We start from the raw sequence: 21,192 nt of genomic DNA on the forward strand, positions 1-21,192 counted from the left end.
CAATTTAAAAAGATAAGGACTGAAATGAAGCTGGGAAAAGGAAAAACACACAAAATGGTTATGTCCCAGGCTCAACAAATCCTGATATCAGATTGCCTTTGCCCCTAGAAAATTCTCCACAGCACCTAGATTTTTCATGTTCTCAATGTTTTACCTCCTGTAGTTGCAATTGTCCCTGAAATAGGTACTCTGTATTCCAGCTGGCACCATGCTGTTCTCAGGGAGTTTGAGTTGCATGATGATGCCCGAATTCCATTTAAAGAAATTTTTGCTGGATTTTACAAAGCCACAGTAGAAGTTTCTACTTCAGGCCGGCAAAGTAAATGCTCCAACATTCATAGAATTCTTATAGGATTCCTCGCTGGCCCGTGGTAGAAACCTCTATTGTGGCTTTGTAAAAGGAGCCCTTTATTTGTGCAAGCTAATGAAGCATTCCATTTAAATTTTATGTTTTTTTTTTAAAGTCAGACCACATTGAGACAGACATGGGAGAAGCTACTGCTTGCCCTGAAATCAGTAGCATGGAATGTGGCGACAATTTGCGTTCCTGCCAGGTACTTATGATGTGGATTGACCACTGGGGGAAACGAAACTAGGCTAGATGGACTATTGGTCTGACCCAGTATGGCTGTTCTTCTGTTTACATAGTTGTAAGATGATTAAAGTAATCAGATTTTCAACCTCTGCAATTAAAATATCAAATTTTCTTTATTAAAAAAAATTACAGTAGCTCTATTGTTCAGGGCAGACCTGTGACTTAATCACTTGGTTAGAGCAGAACTGTTTTTGAGGAAAAATTGTCTTCCTCCCTTCCAATTCAACCAGAAATATGTTTATTTTGACAGTGTGGAGACAATACAGACAAACAAAGCCCCCATTTGAGTTTTCACTCTGTTTGGGATTGGTCAGTGCAGTTTGAACCTAAAGTCCAGGCTTTACTCAAGAACCCCCTTTATGTGGACAAGTCAAAGCAAGACAAAACTATAAAGAGAACCGCACGATCCAAAGTAAGTCAAACCTTAGTTTTTGTTTGTTTGCTTTTTTTAATGATGGATCATTAAATTGTTACACTTTTTCTTAAGTGATTAGAAACAGTAGCTATGTAGGTTTATGCAACAATTGCTAAAAATATATTTCTAGTGCAATGTGTCTAATGGTCCTGAACACTAGGGTCTTGTATCCCAACTAGCAAGTTGCTTGCAGAAAACTGTCAGTCATGTTTTTCAACCCCTTCTCTTTCCCAAGGAGCTGCTCCTGCCCCCTCAGTTTGTTTGTTTTTTTGGCAAGCAAATTGCTCAGAAGTGTTTTTGATCTGCTTTGCCGTTTTATTATTTTTGAGTATTTTTGCTCAGTGATCTCTGGAAGCTTGGTGCCTGGAGGTTCTCACTTGATGGGACATCTGCCTGGCAGAAGACGCAGACTCACATGGAAGAAATCTGCTGCTAGCAGGATCAGTCCTTTGGGGACACCTAGCTGGCTAGCCTGCTGGAATTTTTTTTTTCAGAGCTCAGGGGCCATCCCCTGCATAACTGCTCGCATCCCTGATTTGGTCAGGAGCTTGAGCACAGGCTGTGTGGGCTCCTTCCCGGCTCGACTGGGACTAACAGTGGGCCGGCTGCGTGGTCTTCTCCCCCCTTTTCATGATGCCGTCTTCAGGGAGTTGAGGTTCATTCTAACCTTTGTCTGACTGGAAGCCAGAAGATAAGGTTCTACACCTGTTCTACACCACTCAGGATTTTGAAGACTTCAATCATATCTCCCCTCAGTCATCTCTTTTCCCAGCTGAAGAGCCCTAACCTTTTTAGTCTTTCCTCATACGGGAGGAATTCCATCCCCTTTATCATCTTGGTCGCTCTTTGAACCTTTTCTTTTTGAGTTAAGGAGACCAGAATTGAATGCAATATTCCAAATGAGGTCGCAACATGGAGCAACATTCTTAATCTGGTTAACCATCCCTTTTTTAATAATTCCTAGTAATCCTGTAAGCAGTATAGCAAATTCAGTAAATAATACTGTAATAATAATACTTTATAGTGCCAAAAATGGTGGCATATTTTATCCTATTCTCGGTTTCAAATCAACAAATTATTTCATGTTCTGTGTTTTCAAATGGAGATTCTAAAGTCACTGAAGCAGAAGAGGGGATCAGAAAAGATTGCTTAGCTTTTCTGCTTAGCTTTTCCAAGAAGGTATTTCCAGTTAAGTGCCACATCTGCTTTGCCACATCCCAAAAGACTTTTCCAGAGTGGCTGTGATGGTTGCAGCTTTCCTATGGCAAGAAATCATTGTGGTTCATCTTTGTCTGCACAATTGGCTTAATATGGGCCAAATTGGAACAGGATAATTAAGGTGTCGAAGGATGTGGGTTTGTGGGGAGTTATGCGAAGAGCAAGTTTGCTTTTTCTCAGTCCTTAGAGTATCTAGAAATATTCTTTTTATTTATTTATTTTTTTATTCTTTATTTATCATTTTAAAAATTTTAACAAAATCAAAACATTTTGTACAGAAAAATTGTCAGATCGATCACAAAATAATAAGTAAATTATTAACATAAAAAGAACAAAATTAAAATCGGACAATCTCAAGTCCTCAATAATTATGTGATCCAAGATATATATAAGAGTGAACTTTTAAGGAAATCAATTATAAATTCTATATAATAAAGAACAGTATCATGTGTCTGACTTGAGGAATTATTCTATTACCAAGTCCAACAATTACTTAGTTGTTATTGTGGTAGTTGTTGTTATACCCTCTTTTTCCAGACGTTTCAGTGTCAGAAAAGCTGTAAGTTGAGATGGCTCAAAAAACACATACTTATTATCTCGATATCTTACTATACATTTACATGGGAAACGTAAAAAGAAAATGCCACCCAGCTGTGTAACTCCTGCTTTCAACAAAAGAAACTGACGTCTACGATTCTGAGTTTCTCTACTAACATCTGGAAACATTTGAATTTTCAAACCCAGAAACTCCTTACTCTTGTTCCTAAAGAACATTTTCAAAATCCAATCTTTATCCGGCAACAATGCCACAGATAGTATAAGAGTTGCTGGTTTAACCAAATCTTTATCTGATGTTTCCAAAATTGCTGTCAAATTTTGTTGAAGGTCTTGTATTTCCTGTCTCTTATCCTCCGAATGTTGACCCCTTACATTCATAGGCAAATAATATACTCGAGTGAGAGGAGGCAGTGATTCCTCAGGAATATTAAATATCTCCATGAAGTACCTTTTTATCATCTCTCTCGGGTTTACTGATAAGATTTTAGGAAAATTCAACAGTCGTAGGTTATTAGTCCGATAGTTATTTTCCATAATTTCCAATTTTTTTCTAATACTTTGATTATCTTTTATTATTGTAGATTGAACTTGTTTAATCATTTTCACTTCATTTTCAATACCTCCCAATTTTTCTTTGACATTAGAAATTTCCTGTTTATTTTCCTCTATTGTCTGTTTTTGAATTTTTATATTCTTTTCACCTTCTTTAATTTGTTTAGTTAGTGAGTCTCCCAGTTTGGAAACTAAGTCCCAAATTGAATCAAGAGTCACTTCAGCTGGTTTCTCATATTTAAAGAAAGTCTCATGTAAAGTTGGGGAAGACTCACCTTGACTGCCTTCTGTCTGTTGGTCTGGATTTTTTTCTCCTTCTGCTCTATCCGCTGGAACCATCTCTGGACTTAACAAAGCCATAGAGACTTCACCTTGCTGGCTCCCTGATGTTACAGCCTCATGATCAAAGAGTGCTGCTACTTCTGGCCCACTCCTTTCACATGGGGAACTCGCACTCAGCGGTGGGGGAGGTGGACTCCTCTGGTCGGGGCTCAGTGTGGTATCCAGCCCAAGGACTTCCGATCCGGCGTCACTCCACGTCGCAGAGTCCAGCGGGCGATTCCCCGAACCTACTGACTCCCTCTGAAGACGCTGAAGAAAATGTTCAATTGAAGCGAGAGGGGGGTGTTCAAGACGTCGTGAGGCTGCAGCGGCGCTCTTACCCCGTCTCTTCGGCATCGCGACTGACGAATAGTCTGATCGCTGTTGAAATATAAACAATCGTGCCCTCAGCGTCTCACCAGTCACTGATACAAATCAAATCATATATCCTGGATCTGAAGATCTCCTGTATTCGTTCCTATATTCCAATAGGCAAATCAATAATCTCCAACTCCCTGGCTCCTCGTGGCTCCAAGGGGCTCCCAAGGGGCCTGGCGAGCCCCTTAGGGCACGCCCCTTCGGCCACGCCCTGCGGCCGCGCGGCTGCGGCCGCAACCGTGGCGGCGTTCTGTTTTTAAATTGTTGGAGACGGACCCGGTGACGTCAGGGGTCCGTCTCTGAAGATGCCTGCTAGGAACCAGTGGAAAAAAGCAGAACCGCTGCTACAGGAAGCCAGGGAGAGAGGCACAATCCCCTCAGATGAAATGCTCCGATGCAGGAGATCTCCCGAGTCTCCCGCGGCGGCGTTCTGTTTTTAAATTGTTGGAGACGGACCCGGTGACGTCAGGGGTCCGTCTCTGAAGATGCCTGCTAGGAACCAGTGGAAAAAAGCAGAACCGCTGCTACAGGAAGCCAGGGAGAGAGGCACAATCCCCTCAGATGAAATGCTCCGATGCAGGAGATCTCCCCTCTAGAAATATTCTTAAGCACCAGAACAGGGGAAGTTTTTAATAATAATAATAATTTTATTCTTATATACCGCCAGAGCCATATAAGTTCGAGGCGGTTTACAGCAAGAGGCGCTGGACAACCAGCAAAGAGGTTACAATCAAAGTCAGCAATACAATCTTACATAATAAAGAATATGAAAGCTAAAAAGTTCATAGGGTTACAGGATTGAATAAGAAGTGGTGAGTAGATTCTTAGTTAACAAATCGATTGAACAGACTTGTTTTTAATAGTTTTCTAAAATTGAAGTAGGATGAAGAGTGCGCGAAAACGTTACTAAGCCAGTCGTTCCATTTGCCTGCCTGGAAGGCAAGAGTTCTGTCCAAGAATCTTTTGTAGTGGCAGGCTTTTATTGTCGGATAGGTGAACAGATGAATTCTTTGTGTGGGCCTAAGATAAAGGATCTCCTAAGTTGCATGCTCAGTCACTTTTTTTTCATCCCAGAAGGCCCCAAGAGTATGGGATTACCTTCAACTTTTGGGGGATATCTGTGATACTGGAGCTCATACCTGAGTGAAGGCACACATGAGACACTTATAGGCTTCCTTGTAGTCTTGCTGAATTCTATTCACAGTATTTCTGTTCTGTGGTTAGCCAAGGACACCTTAACCTGGTGAATTTGCTATCAAGTCTCCAGAAGTGGATAAACTTGGAGCCTCCCAATTTGATTACAGTTTGAATGTGAGCTCTCACACTCTGGGGCAAGTGGTAGGTGGTCCAGTCAGTAGGCAGTGTGGCCCATAAACAGGCTGGATATCAAAGCCATCAGGCTAGCAGTACTGTATTTCATGCCACTAGTGATGGAGGTAATGGATCATATTCTCTTGGACAATGCAACTGCAGTATCATAGGTCAGCAAACAAGGGGAGCCAGGAGTTTCACTGGTGGCCCAGGAAGCAAAGCTCTTGTTCTGTTGGGGGGAGCAGAATTTATGAGGGATATCAATGTCCAGGACGATTTTCTAGTAGAAACTACTTGGATCCTGAAAAACAGATGATTGATCATGAAGGAATTCAGCAGATGATAGACATTGTGTCATCACACGTGGACCTAGTTCCTACCCAGCAGAATCCAAAAACCCCATGGTTGTTGTTTTTTTTTTATTTTGAGGGTGGGGGAGTTTAGCCAAAGTAAAGAGTGGGGCTCTAGCAAAATGGGTGCCCTGATTCAGTTGTGGCTGCTGAACAGCTGTGCTGCTGTTTTCCTGAGGCTACTCATAGGCCAAGTCCTAAGGAGTATAGATCATCCTTTGCTGATCATCCTGGTTGCTCCGAATTGGTCCAGTGGATTTGATTCTTTGAAAGCAGGAGAACCTCTGCCTATTCCTTAAGGTCATGGTTTGTTACAGTCCTTAAGAAGGTCAAGTTATGCAGAAAGGGTAATTCTGTACTGATTTTTTGACTGTCTAAAGCAGTGGTCTCAAACTCGTGGCCCGGGGGCCACATGCGGCCCACCAGGTACTATTTTGAGGCCCTCGGTATGTTTATCATAATCACAAAAGTAAAATAAAAGTTTCTTGATCATAGGTCTCTTTACCTATAAATGACAATATTATTATTAAGACTTGGCCAAAAGGAAAGATTTATAAACTATGAAGAGTTTTACCTCATGCAAAATTGTTATTTCTTTAATAAGACATTAACTATTTTTTCTGCGGCCCTCCAAGTACCTACAAATCCAAAATGTGGCCCTGCAAAGGGTTTGAGTTTGAGACCACTGGTCTAAAGCTATTAAGAACTTGACCTGTATATGGCTGTTTGAAGACTGATATCAGGACCTTGCCATGTCCCCTTGGCAGGCCTACATAGCAACTACTCTGGCCTGCCTTCAGAATGGTCTGGACAAAGGATTAGTCCTGAATACATATTTTGAAGATTCAGGTTATGGCTCTCTTATACTATGGAGTGCTGGTGCAGGAGCATCCTTGACTATGTGAATGAATTCCTGCAAGGGCTTAATCAAATTTGCCTTCATATTCTGAAGTTGGTTCCTCAATGAGAACATTGTGCCTTAATGGTGCTCCTGAAACATGCTAGCATAAAAATATTTTTCCCTAAAGACTATTTTTCAAAGGCTCTCTGTTTGGCCATGTGTATTTCCAAGCTTCAGGCCCTGTTATGGGATCCATTCCTGGTTTTTCCCCCACCTTTCATCCAGTTTATGCCTGCTTATCTAAGGTAGTTTCATCTGAACTAGATTCTTTCCAAGTGTTCTCTAAGATTCATTGTCATGGGGAGACAAGGAATTTCATTTATTAGATGTTTGAATTCTCAAAAATTTGTAGGCGACTAATCTTTTATGAGAGGAAGACAATTTTTGTTTTGTATAGTGTACTTTGCAAGCACAGACTGTACACGCTGAAGGATCATCTGGCAGAGTGGAATAAACCTACTCTTTGGTACTGGTCTACCAATATTCAAGGAAAGGAAATTAGTAGGTGAGAACAACAGAAACCAACTGTTTTTATGTTAAATTTAATTACTTCATCCAGAAATTAAGTAATCCAATTTTTCATAGGCACCTCCAATCCACTAATTAATGTGTAATTACTCTAGAATCTTTGCAGCTTGTGTCGACACTAGGAGTTTAGACAGCAAGCTCCATATTAAGCCTGAAGTAACTAATCCCATTCATAGAGGTCACTTCACTACTCAATTGGTTATCCCAGGAGTAATTGTTGATGGTTGAATAAGGAGTTTTGGATCCCAGGAAGTTCCACAGTGTGAGTGGAACAAGGAATTAAAACTAACCCAGAATGGAATATTAGAATAATTAACATATAGGAACAGAAGATGTTGACAAGAGGATAGAATTTTCAAAATAGCTATTTAAATGAGTGAAATTGGAAAATTTCTCACTCCTCTATATTTTCATACATCATAGACATTCATGTGTAATATGGGGGGGAGGGAAGTTGTTGTTTTTCCCAATACTCTACATGTTTGTGAAAATGAACCTTCAGGAAAATTAGGCACAAGTACCTGCATATACTTGGGCAATTTTCAAACACCCTATAGCCCCTGTCCATATGTCCTTTGACTTGGAAAATTGTACAAAGACTGCAGGTATAAAGTATCTATGGATTGTGCATGGCATAGACAATTACTCTTCCCAAAGCCCCCCCCTTTCCTTTAATGGAGTAGGAGTAACTCCCTATAGCCCTCAACCTGCCATGTTAATATTTCTGATGAAATTGTTGTTGGATATTTGTAATGTGCCAAAATTTGGCCAACTATCTAGTCTAGATCAGTATTTTTCAACCTTTTTTGGGCAAAGGCACACTTGTTTCATGAAAAAAATCACTAGGCACACCACCATTAGAAAATGTTAAAAAAAAATTTTTTTTTAAATTTTTATTTATAAAATTTTCATTCTTACAATAAATGAATAGCATAATATTTAGTTTATAATAATTATAGTTGTATGTACAATATCATATCATATATATTGAATCCCTTTCCCCTGTTATTTGTTTTTTCATTTTTCCTCATATTAATTTCTATATTTCCCTCCCTAACCCTATATTATTATTATCAATGTGTTAAGATATCTGATCTTTAGAATATTTTGTCAATGGATCCCATATTTTCTTAAAATTTTTTATATTTCCTTGTTGTAATGCCAATATTTTCTCCATTTTGTAAATGTGACACACCGAGTTCCACCAGAATGTATAATTTAGCTTGGTATAATCCTTCCAATTTTGTGTGATTTGCTGCATGGCAACTCCTGTCAATATTAAAAGCAATTTGTTATTGTTTGCTGATATTGGACTTTGTGTTCTCATTGCAGTACCAAATAATATGGTATCATATGAGAGACCAATATGATTTTCTAGTAATATGTTAATTTGGGGCCAAATAAATCATTATTAAATCTCCATATTGAATTAAATTGATCAATATTATAATTCTTAAGGTTAATCCACACACCAGCATGATCTGAAATTATAATTGGATCTATAACTGCTTTTGATACACGCTGCGCTATGTTATTAGTTACAAATATATAATCAATTCTTGAAAAAGATTTATGGACCTGAGAACAAAAAGAATATTCTCGATCATTAAAATGAAGGATACGCCATATATCTATTAAATTACAAGATTGTATTAAATTATCTAGTCCTAAAGATTTTATGATTTTACTTGGTTTCTTGTCCACAATTGGATCCATTACAGCATTGAAATCTCCAGCTACTACTAAGTTAGAAGTAGCCAGTGGTAGTAATATCATAGACCCAAATTTAGGAGCCTCTTATAGAATCTGGTCCTGAATGCCAAAGAGGAGAGGAGTGAATGATCATGCGAGAAATCTGATCCTGATACTCAGAAGAGAAAGAAATGGGTGATACTGATGCTGGCCTACAGTCCTTGTTGCCAGCTGAGTCGTAATGCAGTAGCGTGCTGAGAACCTGAGAAAGATAGGAGGTGGGCCCCCTCCCCCTCTTGGGTGCTGCTCGTCCTGCCTAAACTTAGAGAAGAGGCTCTCTAGGGCAGTGTTTTTCAACCTTTTTTGGGCAAAGGCACACTTGTTTCATGAAAAAAATCACGAGGCACACCACCATTAGAAAATGTTAAAAAATTTAACTCTGTGCCTATATTGACTATATATAAAGTAATTCTCTTGAATAGGAATCAAATAAACACAAAGAAAGTATTTTATAATTACTTTATTATGAAATATTAAGTAAACAGAATAGTGAAAAATTATAAAATACTTTATTCAGTGCGAAACCTGGGCCTGTTTGGCTGAACACAAAGCTGATATTCTGGCTGGAATCGAAGAAAGACACACACGTAGCTCTTCGTCAACAGCTCTCAGTCTCTCTCTGTATTTGGTTTTTATAGCATACAAAAATAGACAAATATACCCTCCATCCTTTTTATTAAACCACAATAGCAGTTTTTAGCGCAGGGAGCTGCGCTGAATGCCCAGCGCTGCTCTTGACGCTCATAGGCTCCCTGCGCTAAAAACCACTATTGCGGTTTAGTAAAAGGTAACCATATTGTAAAATATAGACAGCAGATATAAATTCAGAACTGTGCATAGTAAGTGAAGGGAAGTTTTCATCTCTGGGAATTTACCCAGTTAACTATTAAGTTATTTGGGCAAATTCCTTTGAAAACTGTGGTAATACTGCCTCCACTTTGCTAAATTTAAAATAAAATCATTTTTCCTACCTTGTCTGGTGATTTCTGGTTGCACTTTCTTCTTCTGACTGTGCATCCATTCTTTCTTCCATTCTATCAGCCTGTATGCTTTCTCTCCTCCACACCTCATTCCCTCCCCCAACTTTTTCTTCCTCTCTCCCTGACCTTTCTTTCTTTTTTTCTGTTTCTCTTCTTTCCTTCTGTTTCCCTGCCTGCCCCCTTTCTTTCTTTCTCCCTGCCGTTCCCCAAGCCACTGCCACTGCCGCTGCCATCAGGGAACAGGACCCACCAATGGATAACAGGCCCCAAAGCCGACGCATGCTCTCCCTGACATCAATTCTGCAATCGGAGAGGAAGTTCCGCCCAGCCAGGCAGCGATTGGCTGGCCCGAACTTCCTCTCCGACTGCAGAATTGACGTCGGGGAGAAGAAGACTTATCGGCTCGATAGATTAGATCGCCAAGACAAAGTGAGTCCTGGGTGATCGACTCACTTTGCCTTGGCGAGCTACTGGCGCCCCTGCCTCGGGCCCCCTGTCAGCTCCGGGCCCCTGAATGCAGGACTGGTAGTACTGCCCTGATGGCGGCCCTGCGGCACACCAGGCAACATCTCGCAGCACACGCGGCACACTAGTGTGCCGCGGAACAGCGGTTGAAAAACACTGGTCTAGATCATGTCAAACTAAAGCAGAGAACCACGGATACCTTTGCAATGCAAATATTCATACCACTCCTACATATTTGTAGTGCTACAGATGTCATAAGAAATTGTGCTCAATATTTGTAATAAAATATGTTTTACATTTTACAGCAAAACCTCAAGATGTGAATTTTAATTTAATTTTTTTTCTTTTCAAGCATCAGTGACAGCTTTATCCCAGGACAAGCAGGCAGCATATTCTCACACATGGGTGACGTCACCGACAGAGCCCCGCAGCGGACAGCCTCGAAAGCAAACTTGCTTGAAGATCTTTATAAGAGCTTCCAAGTGCTGTATCGCGCATGCGCGAGTGCCTTCCCAACTGAACTAGGGGGCACATCTCCTGTGAGGATCCTCAGTTCTACGATTTCTGCGGAGCCGAGAAGACTTGCTTGGCTTAGCTCTGCAGCCTTCGTGCCTTCTCTTCACCGCGGCTTTAATTTAGTTTTACTCGCTGTGTTCGCATTTCCTTTTCTTTTCTGATAAAAAAAAAAAAATATATATATATATATATAATAAAACCGTAGGCGGCGCATGCGCATTCTTATCGGCGTGCTTCCATGATCCGTATGTCCGTAGCCGCCAAGAGTGCAGCATGCCCCGTGCTTACTACGGCACCACGCGCAGCTGAATTCGGCACGGCGGTTTCCCCAGATAGGGGAAGTCGAACAACTCACTCCCGATGCGCAGCTGAGTTCGGCACGGCGGTTTCCCCAAATAGGGGAAGTCGAAAAACTCACTTCCGGCTCTCCTCGGCACGGCGGTTTCCCCAGATAGGGGAAGCCGAACAGCTCACTCCCGCCTCATGGTCCTGCCGCCGCTCCTGTTCACAGCGGCCTGCACGTCAACGACTCCCCCCACCCATCCTCCCGCAACAGCCGCTACCGCTCATGTTCAAAGCGGCCTGCTGAGGTTCGCGGCCGGCTGTAGCGAACCTCTCAGGCCGCTCTCCACATGGTAGCACGTTCCCTCTGACGCGATCGCGTCAGAGGGAACATGCTACTGAGGTTGACAGCGGCCCGCGAGGTTCGCTACAGCCGGCCGCGAACCTCAGCAGGCCGCTTTAAATAGGAGTGGCAGCGGTGGCAGAAACCATGGATGCAGGGAGGGGAAGAGGAAAAAGAAGGGCATGGAGCAGACGGGAAAGGGGGCTGTTTTGGTGGGAGGGTTGTGATGAGTGCAGACAGCAATCATGGGGGGGGGGAGAACAGAAAGGGACCATGGAGCAGGTAAGCATTGCAGAATAGGGGGAGAGGGAAAGGGGCTGCTTTGGGGGGAAGGGTGTACTGGGAGCAGACAGCAATCAGGTGGGGGAGGAACAGAAGGGGGCCACGGAGCAGGTAGGCATTGCAGAACAGGGGGAGAGGGAAAGAGGGCTGTTTTGACAAGCAGGGGGGCCAGGGAAACAGACAGAAATAAAAACGGACAGACAGAGGACCAGGGAGACACACAGACACAAAGAATGACAGACAGACAGCGTCCAAGGAGAGAGAAACAAATTTAAAAAAAAACAAAAAAACATACAGACATACAGACATCTACTCTGGGCGGCGGGAGGAAGGCAGTACGGAGTGCTGCTGGAAGTGGCTGCTGGGAGGAGGGCTTCGAGCCGCATAAGACTGTCCACAAAGCCCCTGAGTTGGGCCAACCTCTCCTTCCTTACCGACGCTTAAAAAATTGCAGGCCTCACTCCCTCTCGCGCTCTGAGCACTCACGATTGGCTGAAGGGTGTAGTGCCGATGCTGCAGGTACAGGGGGATGCTTTTGTTGGAGAGGTTTGCTGGGGGCCAGACAGCTTTGCTCGGAGGGGGGGGGAAGGGGAAGACAGAAGGGGGCCTTGGAGAGACAGTCAGGGAGAGGGGAAGGGGTATGCTGGGGGCAGACAACTTTGCTCTGGGGGGGTGGGGCAATGATACAAGGACATAGACACAAAGAATGACACACAGGGGGCCAGTGAGACAAACAGAAAGGAAGACATTCAGGCAGCGTCCAAGGAGAGAAAAACAAATAAACATAGACAGACAGACAGCGGTCAAGGGGAGAGAGAGAGAAAGAAAGAAAAACAGACACACACATCTATTCTAGCACCTGTTAATCTAACGGGCTTAAACACTAGTGTATATATATATATATATATAATATTTTTGTTTCTCTAGGCCCAACCCTACACCTTTCTCGGTACGGACTTTGTGTTTTCTATGTCCCGGCTTCTCACCAGGTTTAAACGTTATTCTCAGTGCAGCAGAACAATTTCCATCACTGACCCTCATAGTCGGTGCATGGTTTGTTTGGGGCCCGAACATTGCCCTGAAGACTGTCATCGCTACTTGACCCTGCAACCTCGGGCCTTTCGCCGACTCTGTGCCTGGTTTGACCAACTTTTTGGCACTATGGAGCCCGAGAAAACCTCAACCTCGGGGACAACTTCAATCTCGAAGGCCTCTACTTCGGGTGTGGCCTCGGGTTTGAAAGCCTCGCCTTCAACTTCGATGCAGGCCTCGACCTCGAAGATCTCGGTGTCCTCGGTCTTGAAGGCCTCGTCGGCTCCTCCGTTAAAGTCTGCTCCTGTGGGTAAGTCTCCTGTGTCTCTTTCAGGTACCGTCCCTAAGAAGCCACCAGAGTCTTAGGCTCCACAAACCGTACCTCCGGGTTTGTCTGCCTCTTTGAGACCTTCAGCTAAGCGTGCCTCCAAGTCTCGGGAATTCTCATCCTCGAGATTGCCCTCCTTGGAGCGCACTGCTGCACCTAAGAGACCTGATCCCTTTGTCTCGGTGCCGATGTTCGAGGACATTTTTCATTGATAGTGGCTCAACTTGTTCCGTCCTCGACCCTGCTTCCTGTGAGCCAGCCTGGGCAGCAGTCTGAGCCCCCGGTAAAGGTGCTTTGAGGCAGGTCTCGGAAGCCTCATCGTCTTTCTTCTACTGATTCTTCCCCTAAGCCTCCATCAATGTCTCTGCTGCCTCAGTTGAAGCATCGCTCGAAGCATTCGAAGCCCCTTGCTTCCAAGCTTCATAAGGATCCGAAGCTTCCCTCTTTGATGCATCACAAGCCTTTCTCCAACTTGAAACAACGGTCTCGTCGGGGTGCCTTGACCACTTCTTCCCCGAGACCATCAAGATCGAGGACCCCTCGCTTGAGGCCTCTTTTACGGGACTCTTCTCCTCCTGCCTCGACGCATTCTATGCCTCGAACCCCGAAAACCTCGCCGTCGAAAAGATTGAAGCGCAGGCCTCCCTGACTCCACCCCATGCAGACAGTGCAGCTTCTTTGATCACGCTGTGTTTGGACTCAGAGCCCTTGTCTCAATATTCTAGGGAGGCTTCTCTGTCCTACTCGGTGGTTCCTCGGTCTCGATCTGCCTCCCCTGAGGATACCTTGACCTCGAAGTCCACTTCTTTCGCCAAATTTGTCTTCGATATGGGGAAAGCTCTTCAATTGGATCTTTATTCTGACTCCAAGTATACCTCAGAATACTTGGCTGACATGGAGCTGCCTCATCCACCTAAGGAGACCTTGAGGTTACCAATGACTCCAGTTCTTAGGCAGACTTTCATGAGGAACATGGAAACTCCTTATTCCATTACGGCCATTCCTTCCAAATTGGAATTCCGCTACCGCACTGTACCCTGCAAGGGATTTAAAAAATCTCAATTATCACATCAGTCTTTGGTGGTGGAGCCGTCCTTGAAGAAAGCTCATCCTTCTAAACTTTCTGCTATAGTTCCACCAGGCAGAGAAGGTCAGACCATGGATAAATTTGGACGCCGATTGTACCAGAACTCCATGATGGCTAACAGGATTCTTAATTATAATTACGTTTTTACCATCTATTTCAATCATTTTCTAAAATTGTTGCCTTTTATCAGGACCTTTCCAAGCCACGTCTTCAGGAGTTTAAACAAATCCTTCAAACTCTATCTCAATTGAGGCTTTTTATGTTACAGGCCTCCTATGATGCTTTTGAACTTTCCTCCAGAGTCTCTGCCTTTGCAGTTGCCATGCATCGCCTTGCCTGGCTGCGCATAGTTGACATGGATCCCAATCTGCAGGACCATCTTGCCTTGTCAAGAGAATTAACTTTTTGATGACTCCATTGAAGCTGCCACCAAGCACCTTTCAGAACACGAGCGCTCTTTTGCTTCTTTAATTCGACCCAAGCCCAAGACTCCTCCTGCTCGGGTATATAAACAGCCACATCGTCGTTATCCTCAGAAAACGACGCCAGCTTTTTCCAGACCTCCACCTTGAAGTTCTCAGCAACAACAGCGTCAGCAGAAGACTCAAACTCCTGCAGCCACTAAACCACCTCAGTCTTTTTGACCTTCCCAGTCTGAGCATTCCAACCTCCCTGCATCTGAATTCTCTTCTGCCCATTGGAGGTCGCCTTTCCCATTTTTACTCCCACTGGGAAACCGTCACATCGGATCTCTGGGTTCTGACCATTCTACGAGAGGGATACTCTCTTCGCTTGCTTCAGGTTCCTCCAGATCACCCTCCAAGAGAGTGTCCTTCCAGTTTGTCGCAACTTCCCTTTCTTGTTCAGGAAGCTCAGGCTCTCCTTCGCCTTAGAGCTGTTGAGGAGATTCCTCTCTCTCAGCGGAACCTGGATTTTTATTTCCGTTACTTTCTGGTTTCAAAGAAGACGGGGGACTTGCAACCCATTCTGGACCTCCGAGCCCTCAACAAATTTCTGGTCAAAGAAGTTTCGGACGCTCTCATTGCCGACCTTGTACTCCCTGATGGATCAGGGAGATTGGATGTGCTTGCTGGATCTCAAGGAGGCTTACACGCTTAGCCCCATTCATCCAGCCTCTCGCAAACACCTTTGATTCAAGGTGGGGAATCTTCATCTTCAGCACAGAGTTCTTCCTTTCGGACTCGCCTCTTTCCCCAGGGTCTTTACGAAATGTCTAGTGGTGGTGGCTGCAGCTCTTTGTTCCCAGGGTCTTCAAGTTTTTCTGTACCTGGATGACTGACTTATCAAAGCCCCCTTCCCTCAAGGGGTTATTGTTGGGGGGGAGACCCAACAGACTATTATGTTCCTCCAAAGTCTGGGATTCGAAATCAACTTTCCAAAATCTCAGTTGACCCCCATCTCAATCTCTCCAGTTCATTGGGGCCACCCTGGATACCGTCCGACTTGGAGCATTTTTACCTCCACCGCGTCGAGATGCCCTCATTCGCCTTTGTCTTCAGGTATCTCGTCTTCCATCAATTTCTGCGAGACAAATGATGGTTCTGCTCGGCCACATGGCTTCTACGGTCCATGTGACTCCTTTTGCCAGACTTCACCTTCGCATTCCTCAGTGGACCCTGGCATCTCAGTGGCAACAAGCTACAGACCCGCCTTCCCGACAAATTACAGTAACTCCTTTGTTGAAGCGGCTCTCCACTGGTGGATGCTCTCTTCCAATCTTTCCAGGGGTTTACTATTCCACATTCTTCCTCATCACAAGATTCTCACAATAGACTCGTCAACCTATGCATGGGGGGCCCATGTGAACGGCCTCCGTACCCAGGGTCTGTGGACTTCAGCAGACCGACTTTGTCACATAAATCTGTTGGAACTCGGAGCAATCTTCAGTGCTCTCAAAGCTTTTCAACACCTTCGTGACAGCGTGGTACTGGTCCGGACGGACAACCAGGTGGCCATGTATTATGTCAACAAGCAGGGAGGTACGGGTTCTCACTCCCTGTGTCAAGAAGCTCTGAATCTGTGGCATTGGGCAATTCATCAGAACATCTTTCTCAGAGCTGTCTATATTCAGGGTCACCGCAACTGTCTGGCGGACAACTTGAGTCATCTTCTGCAACCCAATGAATGGACACTCAATTCCCCCCGCTCCATCAGGTATTTGCTCAATGGGGGACCCCACAGATAGACCTTTTTGCGTCAACAACAAGCTGCCTCAGTTTTGCTCTCAAATATACTCTCTGCAACATCTGGAGGCGGACACTTTTCTCCTGGATTGGACGGGTCGGTTTCTCTATGCCTTCCCTCCATTTCTGCTGATTTTCAGAACTCTTGTCAAGCTCAGGACGGAACATGCCACCATGATTCTGATAGCTCCTCAGTGGCCCAGACAACCGTGGTACTTCCTTCTACTTCAACTCAGCACCAGGGAACCTCTACTTCTACCAGTTTTTCCCTCTCTGCTTACTTAGAGTCAAGGATCTTTACTTCATCCCAATCTGCAGTCTCTCCACTTAACAGCTTGGTACCTTTCGGCCTGAACGACTCCTCGCACTTCTCTCAGTCTGTTCAAGATATTTTGGCCGCTTCCAGGAAGCCATCCACTCGACAGTGTTACGGCCAGAAATGGACTAGATTTTCTGTTTGCTGTTCCACATGTCAGCTAGAGCCAATGTCTACATCCTTGGCTTCTGTTTTGGACTATTTACTTCACTTATCGCAATCTGGATTTCAATCTACATCCATTCGAGTCCATCTTAGTGCTATTGCTGCTTTTCATCAGCCTCTTGATGGGAAACCTTTCTCTGCACATCCCGAGGTTTCCCGTTTTATGAAAGGACTCTTTAATGTCCATCCACCACTTAAACCGCCTCTGGTGGTTTGGGATCTCAATGTTGTTTTAGCTCAACTAATGAAACCTCCATTTGAACCACTTAATAAAGCTCATCTCAAGTATCTCACTTGGAAAGTGGTTTTTCTCATTGCTCTCACGTCTGCTCGAAGAGTCAGTGAGTTACAGGCTTTGGTTGCGGACCCACCTTTCACAGTTTTCCACCATGACAAGGTGGTCCTGTAGGAAGATTTATGATATACTCAGCAGTTACGAAAATAAATTACGTCTCTGATAATGTTGTCTAGGGAAAACCATAAACTCTTGATCCAGGTTCAGCTTTATTGCCTGTTTACACGACACACACAAAACCCAGGCTAATGAGAAATATCTTTATTATGAAAATAGAAAAATATAATTCACAAGCCAGCTGCAAAATCTAAATATTGTTCACAAAATATCTGATTACACAAATGAAACTCAGTACATAATTATCACAATCTAATTGTTAGACAATTAAGTAATTCTACTTGTTACACCCACACTAAACAATTCCTTATAATAATAATAATCCCTGATTAGCAAATGATTATATTATTATCAATGGAGCTTTACGAACCTTGTCCTTTATCACAATTTGATCCTTATCTAACCCAGCTGATAAGACCGTAAATTCCGTATCCTCACCTTTTGATCAGCCTCTCCGACGAAATTAGGTGAAATGGAAACTTTTCTTGTCAGCCATAGTAGATGGAAGAAGTCCTTTTTTAAAGTACACGTGTTCGTCCGTCCTGGGTAAGGCAATAAATCATCAGCAAACAAGTTCCTTTCAGTGCTAAATTCAGAGCTGTTTAAAAGAGTCCGAATTTATCTCTCTTAGGCAGAGAGTCACACAAGGTAACTTTACAGTCCTACGTACTCATCCAAAATTCTTGCCTAAGGTGGTTTCAGAATTTCACATCAATCAATCTGTTGTTCTGCCAGTGTTTTTTCCAAAACCTCATTCTCACCCTGGAGAAGTGGCGCTCCATACTTTGGACTGCAAGCGTGCTTTAGCTTTCTACTTGCAACGCACTCAACCTCACAGAACATCTCCTCAACTTTTCATCTCTTTCGATTCAAATAAGTTGAGACGTCCTATCTCGAAGCGAATCATCTCCAACTGGATGGCTGCTTGCATCTCTTTCTGCTATGCTCAGGCTGGTCTCCCTCTGCAGGGTCGAGTCACGGGCTATAAAGTTAGAGCAATGGCGGCATCTGTAGCTTTCCTCAGATCAACTCCTATTGAGGAAATCTGCAAGGCTGCCACTTGGTCCTCGGTTCATACATTCACCTCTCATTACTGTCTGGATATCTTATCCAGGAGGGATGGCCATTTTGGCCAGTCTGTTTTGCAAAATCTTTTTTCTTAAATTGCCAACTCTCCCTCCATCCCTTTCTGCTTAGCTTGGAGGTTACCCATGTGTGAGAATATGCTGTCTGCTTGTCCTGGGATAAAGTGCAGTTACTTACCGTAACAGTTGTTATCCAGGGACAACAGGCAGATATTCTCACAACCCACCCACCTCCCCTGGTTGGCTTCTTAGCTAGGTATCTGAACTAAGGATCCTCACAGGAGATGCGCCCCCTAGTTCGGGCAGGAAGGCACTCGCGCATGCACGATGCAGCACTCGGAAGCTCTTATAAAGATCTTCAAGCAAGTTTGCTTTCGAGGCTGTCCGCTGCGGGACTCCGTCGGTGACGTCACCCATGTGTGAGAATATCTGCCTGCTGTCCCTGGATAACAACTGTTACGGTAAATAACTGCACTTTCTCTGCCATGTGAATTGTAATTTCATTTTTTTTTCTTTTCAAGCATCAACGACAGCTTTCTCTGCCACTTACCCAAGCTAAAGCTTCTCCTAAAAAAGGATTTTTCAGGGATGACCCTGGTCCTTTCATTAAGAATTTCCTAAGCAAAAGAATCAGTAAGTTGATGAGCTCTTCTGATGAGGTACCCAACAGTTGCCGAGAATTCTATGACAGCTGGCATTGCAAACATGTTGACTTCCATGGATTACTCCTCCCTCACATTGAAGGACCACTGATACGAATCTGGGCACAGCGGTGTTTACGATGGATTCCAGATGCCCAGATCCTAGGTGGGGGCTCAGTTGCCATGGTGTCTAGAGTTCTGGAAACCATAGAAGAGATAGAGAGTCTGCGAAGAAAGTTAGAAGAAAAGCAGGCCACTGGCAGCCCTGTCGCTAAGGAAACAGAGGTGATGGCCATGCTGAGAAAGTCTGCCCGATTTTCTTCTCTCTACCCCTTTGCATTACTCCACAGAATTTCTGTTAAGCCAGTTATACCAACCAGCACTTGGAGAGGACTCGAAGAGGAGGAGGATTTGGTGAAGAGGGAAGATGAATTTATTGACTTGGGCAACATTTAAGGTTTTGATGTCACAGAATTCAGGTTTGATGTCACAGAACATTGAAATACACAAGGTTCTACAATGTATTTGTTTACGCACAGGTTTAAATGTATTAAATTTTCCACCTATCTAGGAACTTTCTCAGGAGTATCTATATCCAGTGCTATTTCTTAAAAAAAATGTAAATCAGAGGATGGGGACTTCAAATGTTTTATAGCAAATAATTACACAAATGCTGCTGAAACTTGCTAGGGAAGAGGCATGACAAGAATAAGCAAAACTGACATGCATTTGGAAAATAGATAAGGGAATTTAAGAGGTCCTTTCGGCTGCAACATATAAATGTAAATACATTTGCTAATTATCTTAACTTCAATTTGCTTACCAACAGTCTATCCTTAGCTGAAAAATATTTGGAATAAAATGAATAGCTGCTCTGACAATAATTTTCATACTGATTTCTGACTGCACCTTTCCAACCCCATCTTTCCAAACAAAGATGGACCACTCTTTACATTGTTCATTTGTGCTTTCTCTGTTCATAGTACACTTGATTTTAGACCAAGAAACTGGCCTACATGGGTACTGCTCTCAGATAGCAAAGCTCTCAAATGTTCTATCTCTCTCTTTCTTTGTTCTGGAGCGATAACTATTAAACACATCTATATATTTTTGAATGCCAATGTTAGAGAGAAGGGTCTATTACATTCATAGGAAAGGTATTAATTCCAAATAGGTCACTCCAGGGAAAGTTACATATTAATGCAGCCTTTTCCATTATGCAACTGTTTCAGCAAATCCACAGCAAATTATAGTCCCAAGGCCATCTTAAATTAGACTATAAGCATTTAGACCAAATGTATTGTATTCATTTAGAAGCAATCATACTGATCAAAGCATTTTGTTGAGATAGCTTACAGTACAGGGATGGACACATGAGACGTGTAATCAAATGTTATATAGATTATTTTTTGACATACAGTATTATAGTATAGAATTATAGATTTTATAGCTCTGTTCTAAAGCAGTATTTTAGAACGTTATGGAAGTTCCTGTTTTTTCAATTTAATAAATGTTAGTGAGTCAGAAAAATATTTTGGATATCTTCTGCATAACATAGATGCTCAAGGAATGCCTTTCAGATCTTGAGAGCCTGATGTTTGTTCCAAGGACATCTAGCAAAGTTTTAGCATGAAGAAGTATATGTATTTACATTTAGTATCTTGTTAAGCTAGCATGACTAGAGGGACCCTGTTTCAGCATACCTACAGAACTCTACCGGTTGGTTGGTAGTTTTTTGCAGCTGCTAAAAGGTTTCATTTTGTCACTACCCTATTGCTGGTTACATCTAAGTTTATATTGAGGAAGAATGCAATTATAAAATGTTTACTTTAAAAGGAAGATTAGATTATATGAATATAGAATTGAATTGAAAATTATAGTTTCCACAAATGACAAAGCTGTACCAATATTTTGGTCTAAAACAGTGTTTCTCAAGTTGGTCCTGGAGTACCCCCTTGCCAGTCAGGTTTTCAGGATATCCACAATGAATAGGCATTAGATTGCTTTGCATAAATTGCCTCCATTGCATTAAATCTTTTCCATTCATATTAATTGTGGATATCCTATAAACCTGACTGGCAAGGGGGTATTCCAGGACTTGAGAAACATTGGTCTAAAATACAGATTAAAGAACAACTAAAAAAAGACAGTTCAGTATGAAAAAATATTTTTGGG

The 21,192-nt window shown here is 43.1% G+C and overlaps 1 protein-coding gene across 3 annotated transcripts in view; it reads left to right on the top strand.

Moving 5' to 3' along the window:
* The window catches only part of MTMR12 (myotubularin related protein 12), a 320,826-nt gene extending 300,924 nt beyond the window's left edge, over nucleotides 1-19,902 (top strand). For all 3 annotated transcript variants that reach the window (XM_033933370.1, XM_033933361.1, XM_033933379.1), the window contains 2 exons: nucleotides 846-1,007; nucleotides 18,898-19,902. In XM_033933370.1, the coding sequence (XP_033789261.1) occupies nucleotides 846-1,007; nucleotides 18,898-19,473 (738 nt within the window). In that variant the 3' untranslated portion in view covers nucleotides 19,474-19,902. The remainder of the gene's footprint in view (nucleotides 1-845; nucleotides 1,008-18,897) is intronic.
* The last annotated feature ends 1,290 nt before the right edge of the window (nucleotides 19,903-21,192 follow it).

This window comes from Geotrypetes seraphini, chromosome 1, assembly GCF_902459505.1.
Source record: "Geotrypetes seraphini chromosome 1, aGeoSer1.1, whole genome shotgun sequence".
Classification (NCBI taxonomy): Eukaryota; Metazoa; Chordata; class Amphibia; order Gymnophiona; family Dermophiidae; genus Geotrypetes; species Geotrypetes seraphini.